Raw genomic sequence first — 13,168 nt, 5'->3', positions numbered from 1 at the left:
CCCACAGTATAAAAACAGAAATATAGAAGTTGATAATGACAAGAACAAAAGAAAATACAGAATATGTTTTTGAAACATGGCAAGTGAGAAACTCTGCCAAAGACAGATCTGGTCTTCAAACCCTGACAATAACTCATATAATTTATTAACTTTAAAGGGCTCCTGATGACTTTAATTGCACCTGCTTGATCTGCAGTGAGCTCTTCATAACCGCCCTGACTTTGTCCAGAGGTCTGAGTAATTTTTATTCCTCACTCAAGGATTTTAGTTCTGCAGTTCTCGTCTTCACCCAGAATCTACCCAGCATCCTTAGAGCAGCACTGGGGCAGGTGGTGCTGGCAGACACTGAGCTGTCTGTTTGAACCACATAGACTGTCACTGCTCAAAACAGATAAAAAAGTCACAATATTGAAAACACCTTCTGCTGTGGAAATGTTGTCCCCACAGTGAGGTATGGGAGGGAAATGCCCACTGCAGTGACTGTGTGAACACACCTCACTGTGTTAGGCAGGAGCATGCAGAGCAGCTCCCTCCCTTCATTTCATGCCAGCAAGCAGTGGGAAAACAGTTTGTCAAAAGCTGGGAAAACGTCTTCGTACTTGAGTTTCAGCTGAAATGGAGTGAATTCTGCTCCTCATTAGGGAAGTTCAGTACTAGAGGAAATGAAGGTGATGCTTCGTAGATGCTGTGTTTCATAAAGACCTTAGTTCAGATTTCATTTGAACATATGCTTGATTTTCAGTTCAGGGCTACTTAATGTGGTGTCACTTGCCAAGGCTGTTGAACATGCTTGAGGGATTGCAGGAAGGCTGCCCACAGGTGCTGAGAACTGGCCAAACAGTCAGATGGAAAAACACAGAAAAGGGAGAAGTCCATCACAACAGAAACTTGTGCTGCAGAAGACTCTGTTATGACCCTACAGGCTCAACTTGACCATTGAAGTTAATGACTTGAGTAGTTTTCTAGAATGCTTAGCTCCAGGTTCTGGTCTAGGCTGAGATGTAGCACTATTTTTAGTACAATCTAATCACAGGTGAGTAAGCCTAAAATGCACAGTGTCTTTTTATTGTGTAGTCAGAGATTTTCTGTTCAATGGATAGTGTGAAGGCACCAGTAAATACTTCAGTTTATGTACCAGCACCAATAAATAGGTATGCCTGCATTTTACACAGACTGGTCTGGTGTTTTGAAAATTTACACAGGTAAAGATGGCAGTGGAGTTTGAAAGATGGATTTTTGCTTGGTAAAGACAAGCTCCATGAAGAGCTAAGTGCTAATGCAAACTAACTGCTTAACACAACACAGCTGTTTTAAATTCATCAGAGAAAATCACTGCCTTAGGTAAGAGGCTTGTTCTACCCCTGCTGCGCACTAGTGCTGTTGGGATTGACAAAAACATATTTTCAAGACTCAGACTGAATTTGCAACAATTATGTCTCAGATTTCCAGGAGTTGCTAGTCTGAAAAAACACAAATTTCTAAGGTCATCTGAAAGAAAGGCTGATGTGGAGTAGAGCAGGTACAGATAGTCAGGGAGGTAAAACAAGCCAGATGCAAAGCGAGCAGGCAAACAAGAAGGTAACACCATATTTTTCATGTGACCCTACAGAGACTTGTTCAGCAGTTTGAGTCTACAGCAAATAGTTCACTGCACCTCTAAAAATTGCTTTACTCTAAAAGAATAATCTGAAAGATCCCTGGACTGCAGTCAACTTAATATCACACATATCTGCATCTTCAAAGCATTCTCTTTGGCTCAACATAGCAACAGAAGCATAACTATTAGTGGTTGTTTCAACCTTGAGGTAATTTGATGCCTCGCTAACCCACCCACTAAGCAAATAAAGTTACTTTGATGTCCCTTTAATGTGTCACAGAAGAGAAAAATAAAGGCTTTGTATTTAACAGTGTGAAAGAGATTATTCTAAAAATTATCATTTTCAAATTAATACTAAGACTAAATATTGTATTTGTAGTCCATTCTTTCAGCACCCTGAAATCTGGCAACTCTGATGACAAAGATGACTTATCAAGGCCTTTCCCTACAAAAAGGGAAATATTTTTTATTCCAAAGTCAGTCAGTTATTCTGAAGATATTTTTTAGGACGGACTTGGTTATGGTGGCCAGGTGCCAATTCACTAACCCAATTCACTGTTCAACATCTATAGAGTTATATGAGAGGTGAGGAGTTGCAACTCATTGGACACTGTAAATCATGCTCCAGCTTCAGCTAAAGGGATGCAAGAATAACTGAGACTACTGCTCTGTATATCAGAGTATTTATTTTGCAACACAGTCCCATTCTTTCTCTACCTGTAGCTTAAAGTATACCCTAGTTCTGTTCTAAGCTCCACATGCTGCCGGGCAGACATTGAGCAGGAAACTCCACTTCTCAGAGTACTTGTTTCCCAGCCTGAATATTTCAATCCTACCACTAATTCCAGGGCCACTCATGTCTGTATTACGAGGTGGAACTTAACTTGACAACTCAGTCCTTGGCTATTTTAATGGTAAGTAATGGAACTAAGGTAAATATATGGACTATAGGAACACTTTAATATTTATTCAGGCAAAATGTCACAGCAGATACAATAATTCTGGAGTAAACTGTAGATAGCAACACATGTGCTCTCACTGGAATTCGAACACAGTAATTCTTTTATTGTCTCAATCCATAAATTTTAATGCATATGAACAAGCAATCCTTGCATGTCAATCTAAACTCTCGCCTTTCACATACCTAGATACTAGATATATTTTAAAGTTAAATAACAAAAATGTAGCTTAGTATTCTTTGTTTATTCCTAAGACTACATGTATCATACATAGTGTTGGAAAAAGCTTATTCAAAGAATTCATTTAAATAAAAATCAATTTGCAAATTGTACCAATGACTTTGTACAGACATATTAATGTACATAGACACGTAAAAAATAGAAAACACACAGGAAAATATACACTTAATACATTTGAAAAATATTAAGGTTTGGAAAACATTAAGACATCTGGGTGTACAGCACATGTAAACCATTTCATGGTGAAACCAGAACTGATGAATTGCACATTCACTGATATCCACTACAGTATAACAAAGTCAGCTCTTTCCTTTTCATCACTAAACTGATGCTTCAGCAATAGGTTTTGGCTAAAAAACCCACACATAAAAACCCAGTTAATGCCTTAAAAACATTTGTATATGAAACAATAACAGTAACAGCATGTGGATTTAAACGAGCTACAAAAAAATCTTACCAAAAGCAGAACTGTAATACACCTCTCATCGATCATCTTAATACCAAAGACATCTGGCTGTATTTTGCATCTGCTAGTATTAATGATGATATTCTATCCTTCAGCTTTAAGGTTGTGCAGCCCTGGATTTCCAGACCCAAGAGAATATATCATTTGCATACAATTATATTCTTTAGATAATCATATTGCTCAAAACCAAATGCTGATATTTTCAGTATTTATGCACAGCTTCTGACCCATCTTTCATGTAGATCTCCGTGCCAGGGAAAATCTTACACTGAAATTTGGGGATATTTGCTGTAAGCAATCAGCAGCATACTATACAGAAACAGAGGTAATCATACCATCTCACTAATTTTAAGTCACTGTTTAAATCCAGAACTTTTTCAACATAGTGAAAGGTGTCTTAAATTAGGTATGCCAGATCCTATTTTGGAGGATACTCTCTATCACCTAGAATGCCAAACTCCATATTGCATGACAAATTCCTGTTATATCTTTACATATTTTACCTGAAGGAGCACAAATTCACAAAACTATAGCTGGGCATACAGACTGTTAAGGATCTTAGGCAAATACTAAATGTTGTGTCATGAATTTCTAGCCCGACTTCTATATAGAGTAGCCCCTCTGTGTGCTACTAAGGCAAATAAGATGATGATTAGTTCCTTTCTATAATTTGTTTATTCCCTGACATTGTTTGTGGCTTCCTTTAACGAAGCAGAAGCTAGTGGAGGATTGTATGTAAAGTTGTGACAGGGAAGCATGACACAGAACTCAGCAGATCCTTTGTTAGACTTCCACTTGCCTGGTTAAAACTCCCTTCTCTAATGCATGGTGGGAGAGTGGCCTTGATTGCCTGCTGCACGACTGGATGAATAAAAATCTGTAACTGGATAATTTGTAGGGACAAGTCTTACGGGTTGCCACTAACCTGTCACCCAGCTGCTAATCCTGGACCATGCGTGGTTTCCCATCGGGCACCACAGCTGTGAAAGAGTGGGCTGCCAGCACTGTGGCAGGGCACCAACACACAGCCTCTCCCTGGGGTGTCACCCACAGAAGGTCTGCAAACCCTGGGGATGTAGCTGGGAGACAGCATGAAACTGCAGCTCAGAGAAGGTTTGAACTGAAACTGGCACTCAGAGAAGGTCTTCTCGCTGCCAAGCAAGAGATGCTGGCAGTATATTCTGCTCACATCACATCACATCACATCACATCACACTTCCTATGACAGATTAATTATCAGATCCTGAAATCCTTATGTGCGCTTGCAAGAGGGGCTTTTCTTATGTTTGTGGTACTGACTTCACACATTGGCAAGTATTTTATAAAAAATTATGACAGAAACGGCACTTCCATCCAGGAAGAATACTTGCTTGGCTTACAGGCCAAGGTAGACATTGAAGTGCTTATCTAAGCATTCTTCCTGCATATGGGCACTCTCCTAAACTGGGACCATAAATAAAGTTATGTTAACAAATTCACTATATTTACATATTACACTGAGACATTTACAGTCTCAAGTGTAGGTAACCTATCTCCCTATTACCTTCAGAACATGCAAAAAAATAGAGTAGGTATATAAAAAAATAGAGAAGAGATGTGTTTTCACTAAAACCACTAGAGTCCAAAACTCGACGTCACCAGTAAAATGCTAATAGACATTTTCAGATTCTATAAACCAAGTGTCTAAACAGAAAAGGTTTGATATGGAAGAGAAACCTGTCCACATAAATTAAACTCTTTAAAATGGAATGTAGTCAGTTTCTAAATACATTCAAATAGTACAGTGTCTCTATAAATAGAAAACTAGATAGTGCTGAAGACCTAAAGCAGCCCTTTCCAAATGTTCAAGTGAATATATAGGTCTCTTTTTGCTATCAATAATACACACTTGCTTGAACTACAGCTGTTCTAGTCTTTGGCAACAGTTCAAGTAACTTCCCCTCTTCTCTCCTTTGCAACCCTCCATCTTCCATTTTCACACAGCAGGGTCACCAGGGCATAACTTAATTTCATAAGGTTTTTGGAAAAACACCACATGTCCCAAACTCTCTTTGTGTACTTGCAGTCAATCAAGGAAGCATATCACAAATCCACCATGATCCTTCAATTGTCACTCAGGCAGTGGCACTTCTCTAGTCTCAGTGCTATATCCAAGAGAGGCTATGTGCTGACAACCTCCCTCTTACTTGCACAGAGCCTGCTGAGAAGGATTTCAGAATAAACTTGATTTATTGGACCTCGGACATGATACGGGGACCTAGAATTTGTTGCATAGTCCTGCAGTTGTGATGGTTTGCTTTGACTGCCGAAATATTTCCCCCGTGTATAGCGCCTCGATAATGTCATTGTTATGTGTGGCCTTTCTTCAGAGGGATTGGATTTCACCACCTGCAAAAGAAATGACATATGTGAGTGCTTTCTGCCTGCACCTAGACAGATACACAGCTGTGTGTGCAGAAATGCTGAGGCAGTTGTCCATGACACAGGTACTGACACTCTTACCTTGAGGTGCAAGTTGCTCATAAAGAGTATTTTAATAGCAAACTTGTTATGTTACAAACTAAAGTGCAAGAACATAAGTTTTGAAATCTACATGCATAGGCCCATTATACTCGGTTGCTTGACTCTGTAATGCCTTTGTGTATTAGACTCTGTTCTCTTCACTAGAGACAATTTACCTTAAACAATAAAATTCATACTCAACAGCTTGTCCCTGTATTTTTAGCATGTGAAAAAACAAACTCATGACTGCTTCAAATTGCAGAAAGGTTTAAATCTTGCTCTGATACCAAGCACTTGAGGCACATATAACATGTCTCAGCTATGAGCCCAGTGAGAATGCCTCACTCTGAGGTCTTGATGCAAACCTGGCCCAGCCCCATGTTGAGATGAAAACCCTCATGTGTTGTGTTTCTCCAAGAAGGGAGTTACGGTGCAATTTAACATCCCTCTCCCCAGGACACCACACTGACATAAACACAACATGATTCAGTAACTTAGTGCCAAAGAATGCTCCACCTTGGCCCCTGAAATATATATAAAGCTCTGGGATTATCGTGTTCAACTCGTATGGAAAAATACCACGCTCATGGGACTAACAAGTGAGAAAGTGAAAGGTATGGTTGTCAGGAACTTAATAACTGGGGGGTGGGGGGGTGGGTGGTCTCCTGTGAAATGCTGAAGGTCTTGTCTCAGTGAATACTCAATCACTGATGAATAATGAAGCAGCTTTGGGAGAGACAAAACTTTAGAACCTTGCACATATGCAGGACAGAGGACCTCAACCCAGGCAGTGGCAAACCCAGAGAAAGCAGAAAAGGCGGTTAACTTATTTCAAAAATAGTATATATATGCTGACTTGATAGTTCTGATGCCCATTAGTTATCCTGCTATATCAATCACAGCAGACACTTGAAAATGCAGAATTCATTTACTGATGCACATATTTATGCAGAAGCATGTTAGCTTTTAAAAATATAATGCATATTTACTGTCACCGAACAATCAGAATAAATGTTCATATGCAGCGAAGCTCATAATAAATGAAATAAATCATATAAAATTAAATGTGAGTGAAGAAATGACATGTGCAAAGGCTTGAAAGACTGAGCAGAGAGACTATGAGGGAGCTGGCTGCACTGAAAACAGACTAGGAATTACCCATGTAGAAAATTAATATATCCTCTGATCAATTTCATACAGCTAAGCCAAGGGCTATTATTTGTTTTCATGCAATTACTGTAGGTTCATTTTTCTTAATTAGTGCCTTAGATCTTACAACTATTTCAAAATGATGCCACCTTGAACCAGTCACCCAAACTGCATTCCTGTTAGGCATAATCTCCCAGGAATGCAATCTAATGTTCGCCCAGCAGCCAGCCACTGATTAAGATACAAAAATCCCAAGGTTGCTCATTCCTATGATGAGATTATGATTTCACTGCCATTAAAATATGAAATAAATCTGAATTAAAAAATGGCTTCTATAATAATTTTATAGTGCTGAACAATCTCCATAAGCATTTTCAAAGAATGAGGTAAATAAAAAATCAAATTTCATGTGTACATAAAACCAGAAATATGTTTGGGCAGTAAGTGCCAGGGTTATGCAAGATATATTGTCTTAGCTCAGTATAATCCCTTTGAAAGTCCAGATTCCTCAGAATTCTGAGCAAAGATTTTAGAGTCTACAGAGGTGGAGATTTCTATGCTATCAGGGTCACCTGAGACCCTCTGAAATGAGTTGGTGGGAACTCAATTTTTCAGGCCATTCAGGGGAAATAGCTTTCTCTTCAGCCAGCTAGTGGGAACTAAATGAGAACTGCTCAAGGCATTTCTGTTCTTGTTTCCTGACTGCACAGAATGGCCAGTCCTCCATTCCTGCACAGCTGTACTTGAGCTCAGATGGCATTTACAGAGGGGTGCCATCTTCTGAGACTTTGGGAATGTCAGTTTTTAAGAGAAAGAAAGTGAAAGTACAAAGCACAAGATTTAATCTGTCTCGTCTGGTTTCAGAAAACATGAAAAGTGCTGGGGTTTTACACAGTGCTCTTGGCTCTGTCCTTGGGGGCAAAATGCCATTTTCCTGGTGCAAACTGCTTCAGCACCTAATGAAACTCCACTTGCCAGGATGCAGAAATAAGCTGATGACAAAACTATTAAAACTAATGAAGTATCAAAAGAACTCAAGGACTTTCTTTTTGCTTTCCTCAAGGATCAAGTCTGATTTTTGGTGCATGATGGATTCTACTGGGCATATCTATGGCTCTTTCAGGCACAATGACCTCTCAAGCCTCATTAATAACAGCTCTGTGAGCCAAATTCTCCCCTGATCCTCCCCAGAAACACAGATTCTGTTGAGATTCCTTGGGCAGAGAAGCAAGACCAAATGTGCACATGAGCTCATAGAAAATAATGGAGGAGTACATGAAAAATGCTAATGACCGATCACGCCCTGCTGTTTTTCCACCCAGTTCCATAAAAAACATTTGAAATATTCAATTTTGACACTCACTGCTTCACTCAAAAGATCTGTGGAAATTGCAACCATCAGCAATGACCCACAGAAACACCAGCATCTGGGTTCTAGATAAAAAAGGGTCAATACAGCTGTCTGGGTAAAACGGACGGAGCATTTGCTCCATGGGACTATTTATCAATCACATAAATTTCTACTCTGTGACTTACTCCCTCTTTTCTGGCTTCATTTGGACTGAGCTGTGTTTGTGCCTCTCAAGTATTGAGCAGAGTAGATTAAAGGACTGGTTAACTAACCACACCTGCTGATGTTGGCCCCAAAGCAGGATAGAGGCCCTGGCACAGGCCTGAAAACATGTGAGCTGCTGTGGAGCCTGAGGCGGAAACCGGCTGGGAGGTTGATGCATGGCACGTGAGCTCATGTGAGTCTGATAACACTCCCAAGAAAATTCTATAGCTTTTAGTCAAGAAAGCAGGACTACAGGTGTGAGCGGGAATCAGCAATTTACACTTCTGTTTGTACAGTGGATCACTGTAACTATTCCAGATTATTTTTCCTCAGACATAGGAAAACAGATACATAGCATTAAGATAGGTCCTTCAATTTTAAGCTCCATTTTATTTGTACTTATGGTTTAATGTGAGTGTGCTGAGCTGCTCAGTTAGGAAGGCATCAGTCAAAAACCTGTGAGACTGAGTAAAAAGAGACACTGAGTCCATGCAGAAGCAGCAGAGATACATAACACGTAATAAATAAAACAAGAACCTGGAAACTGTGCAACATCGTTTTATATGAGTTACCTTTGCAGAAGGGCACGTTTATTTTTATTTCAAGGTATCACCAGGCCAGCAGTTCAGCATGTCCTTGGGTGGCCTTGCACTCTGAGCAGTGAGGGACAAGTGCCACCGTACAAACTGCTTTCCCCACGATTTGTATTCAGGCCTAACTTTGAGTGACAGATGCTAACCTCACTACATGCCTTTTTGTTTCTAAGACCTGAAAGTCAAAATTTCTTAAATACCTGGGAATGATATAAGTGTAAACCATTACCTCATGGAAATGGCAGCCACACTTCCCTTGCAGGAATTCTTTGTAACGTCCCATGGTGATGACAAAGGTGTCAACCACTTCATAGCCCAAATTTTTTGCTGTATCCAGAATAACCAAGTTTTCATTCCACAAGTTTTGCACTTCTGCCTGCATTCCAGATAAAATGTTGCAATGTCTTGTCAGAAGGACTGTTTAAAGGTTACTGTGTCATGAAAATAAATAGCAAAACTGCATTTTGAGTAAGCAATTATGTTATACTACAGACATGAATTACTATAAATTCACTCTTGAAAATAGCTACTACTCCAAGACTGATATAGGGTTTCTTCAGAAATGATAATTACTTTTCAGTACATGTGCAGCTTCCTTTATAGGAAGATTTCATGATTGTTTAAAATATAATTCCTGGGTAATGGTTTTTAACTTGTATTTAGCTAATGAGGTGTAATCCAGAAAAAAATTCCAATTATAAAGTTGTCTGTTACAAATAGTGAAACTGCTCCTTTAAAGAAAAATTCAGCTTCTAACCAAATTCATTGAGGCAGCTGTTTAAAAGGGAGTACAGGACCATGGGTATCTTAAATATGGTTATACTGAAGAACAGATTATTGTTTCTGAATATACTTCAGGAAGACCAAGAATAGAAAAAAAGTTAGCCATAAAGTTGGCAAGGCAGTGGATTCGACACAGCAGATAAAAGGCCTGTGAAAGCAGCTGGGGTAATCCTGAAGCATACAAACCACACGGGTAATTTGGCATATGATTCCAATATTGAAAGGGAAATGAATGTTGGTTATGCACTGTAGTTGATTTCTGGAGCTTTTTAAATTTATTAAATAAGAAAAAGAAAAAGGTAAACCTGGGAAGCCTTTAATACTTTATCCTTGCCTCACGTACCCTGGATTGAAGTTCTTCATTCTAGGACTGAATTTTGCTGAAAACTATGACAGGAGCTATGAAAATGATTCTTCATGTTGATGAAAACAATTTCCTTAATTCATTCTATTTAGGTCATGCAGGTAAATTAAGAAAATGGTTTGAATCAATAAGGAGACATTCAATAGAGACAAGGCAGATAGGCAGTACTAACTTAGAAAGAATGGGCAAAATCAGACAGGGCAGTCTCTGTAGCAAAGGGAAGGGTGAGAGTAGCAGGAAGCCACATGCTGAATACAGCAGTGTGTTATGGTTGCAAAAAGACGTGGGCACCAGTCCCCAGTGCACAGGGAGTGCTGTACATAATCTGTGAAAGGTAATAATTTTCTCTTTTCAACACCTGGCAATAGCTGGAGCATGACACACAGCACTGGTAGGCATCATTTACTCCATTCTGCCTTCCAGTGCTTCTCATCCATGCATTTTATGTGTGTTCAATAGCGAATCACTGTCCAAATTGTAAATAAAAATAATGAATTGAGTGAATTACACAGCGCATTGAAATGAGCACATTTGTTACTCTGAGAGGCTTGGATATGATTTAAACCGACTGTAACATCCGATTAACATGCAAATAACAGGCTGGATTCATGAGTACATTCCAGCTGCTCTGTAATGTTCTGGCTTCATAGGTGGGTTAAGATGGATTTATTGAGTTGTGCAAGCCAGACGAGTGAGTCGGATCCAGCAGTAACCATGGAGGAAGCCTGGGGAGGGCCTATGCGCAGTGTGGTATGAGGAGCAATCTGCTCATCCCCAGCACGATCTCTCAATTTTGGCAGCTGGATTAATATTGGAGCTTCTTCTGGTTCTTGGGACAGCTGACCAAGTATGGCATCTCAAATGGCTCTCTGATTGCAGCAGAATCCATGAAATAAGGCAACTGGTTTGAATCCCTATCAGTAAGCAGTTTGAGCACATACAAACATTAATCTTCCTTGATCCACTTAAAATGTGCTCAGCAGAGGTTGTAACATATTTTGACCAGACAGCAAATTAGTGCTGAAATTACAAGTCTTCCATGAAAATGCATTCAAAATGTACTGCATCTTACCTGTGACAGAGAATGGATTCCATCCACTGGAAGGTGAAAGCCCATCCCTATGGATTTGACAATTACCAGGATATTTGATAAATTTTCCCTGTTTTGCAAATTGAAAAAAAGAACAAGGACACACTTTTTTCCTAACAGACACATCAAAAGACAATGCATACTTTATTTTTTTCAAAGTCATTCAAGTACACATCTATGAAAAAAACAAATTAAAAGTTTGTATTTATAATTTTTTGTTGTTTCTCATAGTTTATCATATCAAAAACTGGAATAACACCAAGTACATAACATTACCTGTTCAACACCTTTTGGATAATTTGCAGGTGATTGGAATTAAGCCACTGAACACCACCTACAATTAATACGGTCTGGTCTGTGTTCTCCAGGGGACGTGACCTGAAACCCAGAAAAGAAAAACAACACACGTTGCTTTAAACAGATGGCAAACATTTTAACTACACTGCTTTGCATTTCACTGAACTGTATCTGGCACCCTGATCAGAGGCCTGATGTAATTTTCAGCTATTTTTCAACCACGCAATATGGTCTGTGCAGGTTATGTTTTATTGTTTACTGATTTTAATTGTAAAATGTGTTAAACACATTTGGGAATAGAATGATGATACAAACAAGGGAGATACAAAGTTTGTACCATACCTCTGCAGCAGCTGTTCCAGTGCTTTTTCAAAAGTCGGTCTCTGGTTTGCATTCATCCAGAACTGGGGGTAGTAGGAGTAACTGATAAATGTTTTCCCCTCGTTGATATTGTGATAACATTTAACATCATGGGTCTTCTGCCATTCCTGAAGAGTCTTATTCACTCTTTCTATTAGATAATACATCATCCCTCTGTTAGTTGAGTCACCTATAAAAAGAATCTTCAGATGGAAAAAAAGATATGTCTTAGAAGTACAATCCAGAAACCAAAGCTAAGAAAAGTATATGGCTAGTTGGGAGGTTTTTAAATGCTTCTCATAATGTTCCAGAAATATCTTTATGAACCGCCAGTACCCTGGCATCTTAATACTAAATTTCTCCTTTAGCAAAATCTGTGTCATTTGATTAATAAAAAGCTGTATTGTATATTTTGAAGGCAAAAAGTACAGGTTATAGATGGCTATAGCTGCAAAATTAGCCCTGCATTTTCCATCCTTGGTGATAATTTCTTCTGCTTAAGCTCATATTTACTTCCATTTTCTAGTACACACTTGCTCTCATGATTGCTTGCAGCTTCCTGCAGTTTTTCCTTCAGTTTTTCATGTGGTTTGTTCCTACACAGCATGTATTGCTCTTACACAAATGGGATTCATTAGAATTTACACCAAAGTAACACACACACGCACACGCACACAACCCCCATGAAGGATGCAGCTGCTGCCTTATTTGTAGAGAGATGGCCTTTCTGCAGTTTCAGAGGGGAAAGAAAAGGATCTTATTTGGGTGGAGGATAACCTGAATAGAGTCCTGTTGTGTGTGATGTGACCACCAGGAAGCACCATGGCCTGAAAGGAGTTAGAAACCCTACCAGGATGACAGAAATGCTGTAAGCATAGCAGTCTCTGCTGGGCTACCCTGAACTTGAAAATGAATAAAGTAAATTTGGGTTTGCTCCTACTCATTCCGTAGATTCCTCTGAAAAAACAGACATCTCTGTATGGGGAGACTACAGAACTTAAAGTGTTGCAGGATTTTTTAAAATGTTATTGCCCTATTTTGAGTGAATAGGACTAGCATTTCCTTCTGATGAAGCACGTAATAGAAGAAAAGTCCAAAGAGTAGGAGAATCCAGTTCACTGTGGTTTGCCAGTGAAACTGTGTGCAGAATCAATTACCCCAATCACCTCAGCCAGCAATCCGCAATGAGGAGCAAAAATGTAAAACTGGGATT

General features: G+C 39.3%; 1 protein-coding gene across 4 annotated transcripts in view; it reads right to left on the bottom strand.

Annotated features, from left to right (window-relative positions):
* Positions 1–2,641: 2,641 nt before the first annotated feature.
* Positions 2,642–13,168, bottom strand: part of CPED1 (cadherin like and PC-esterase domain containing 1) — a 142,605-nt gene continuing 132,078 nt past the window's right edge. For 3 of the 4 annotated variants that reach the window (XM_082280310.1, XM_082280309.1, XM_082280311.1), the window contains 5 exons: positions 11,938–12,158; positions 11,575–11,676; positions 11,281–11,368; positions 9,291–9,437; positions 2,642–5,650 (listed from right to left, as the gene is read on the bottom strand). In XM_082280310.1, the coding sequence (XP_082136436.1) occupies positions 5,423–5,650; positions 9,291–9,437; positions 11,281–11,368; positions 11,575–11,676; positions 11,938–12,158 (786 nt within the window). In that variant the 3' untranslated portion in view covers positions 2,642–5,422. The remainder of the gene's footprint in view (positions 5,651–9,290; positions 9,438–11,280; positions 11,369–11,574; positions 11,677–11,937; positions 12,159–13,168) is intronic. The other variant, XR_014226345.1, reaches the window with a different exon arrangement.

Source organism: Coloeus monedula (assembly GCF_965178545.1).
Source record: "Coloeus monedula genome assembly, chromosome: 4".
Lineage (NCBI taxonomy): Eukaryota > Metazoa > Chordata > Aves > Passeriformes > Corvidae > Coloeus > Coloeus monedula.
Note: the sequence above shows the minus strand (reverse complement) of the source record. Positions and strands in the feature narration are given on the sequence as shown.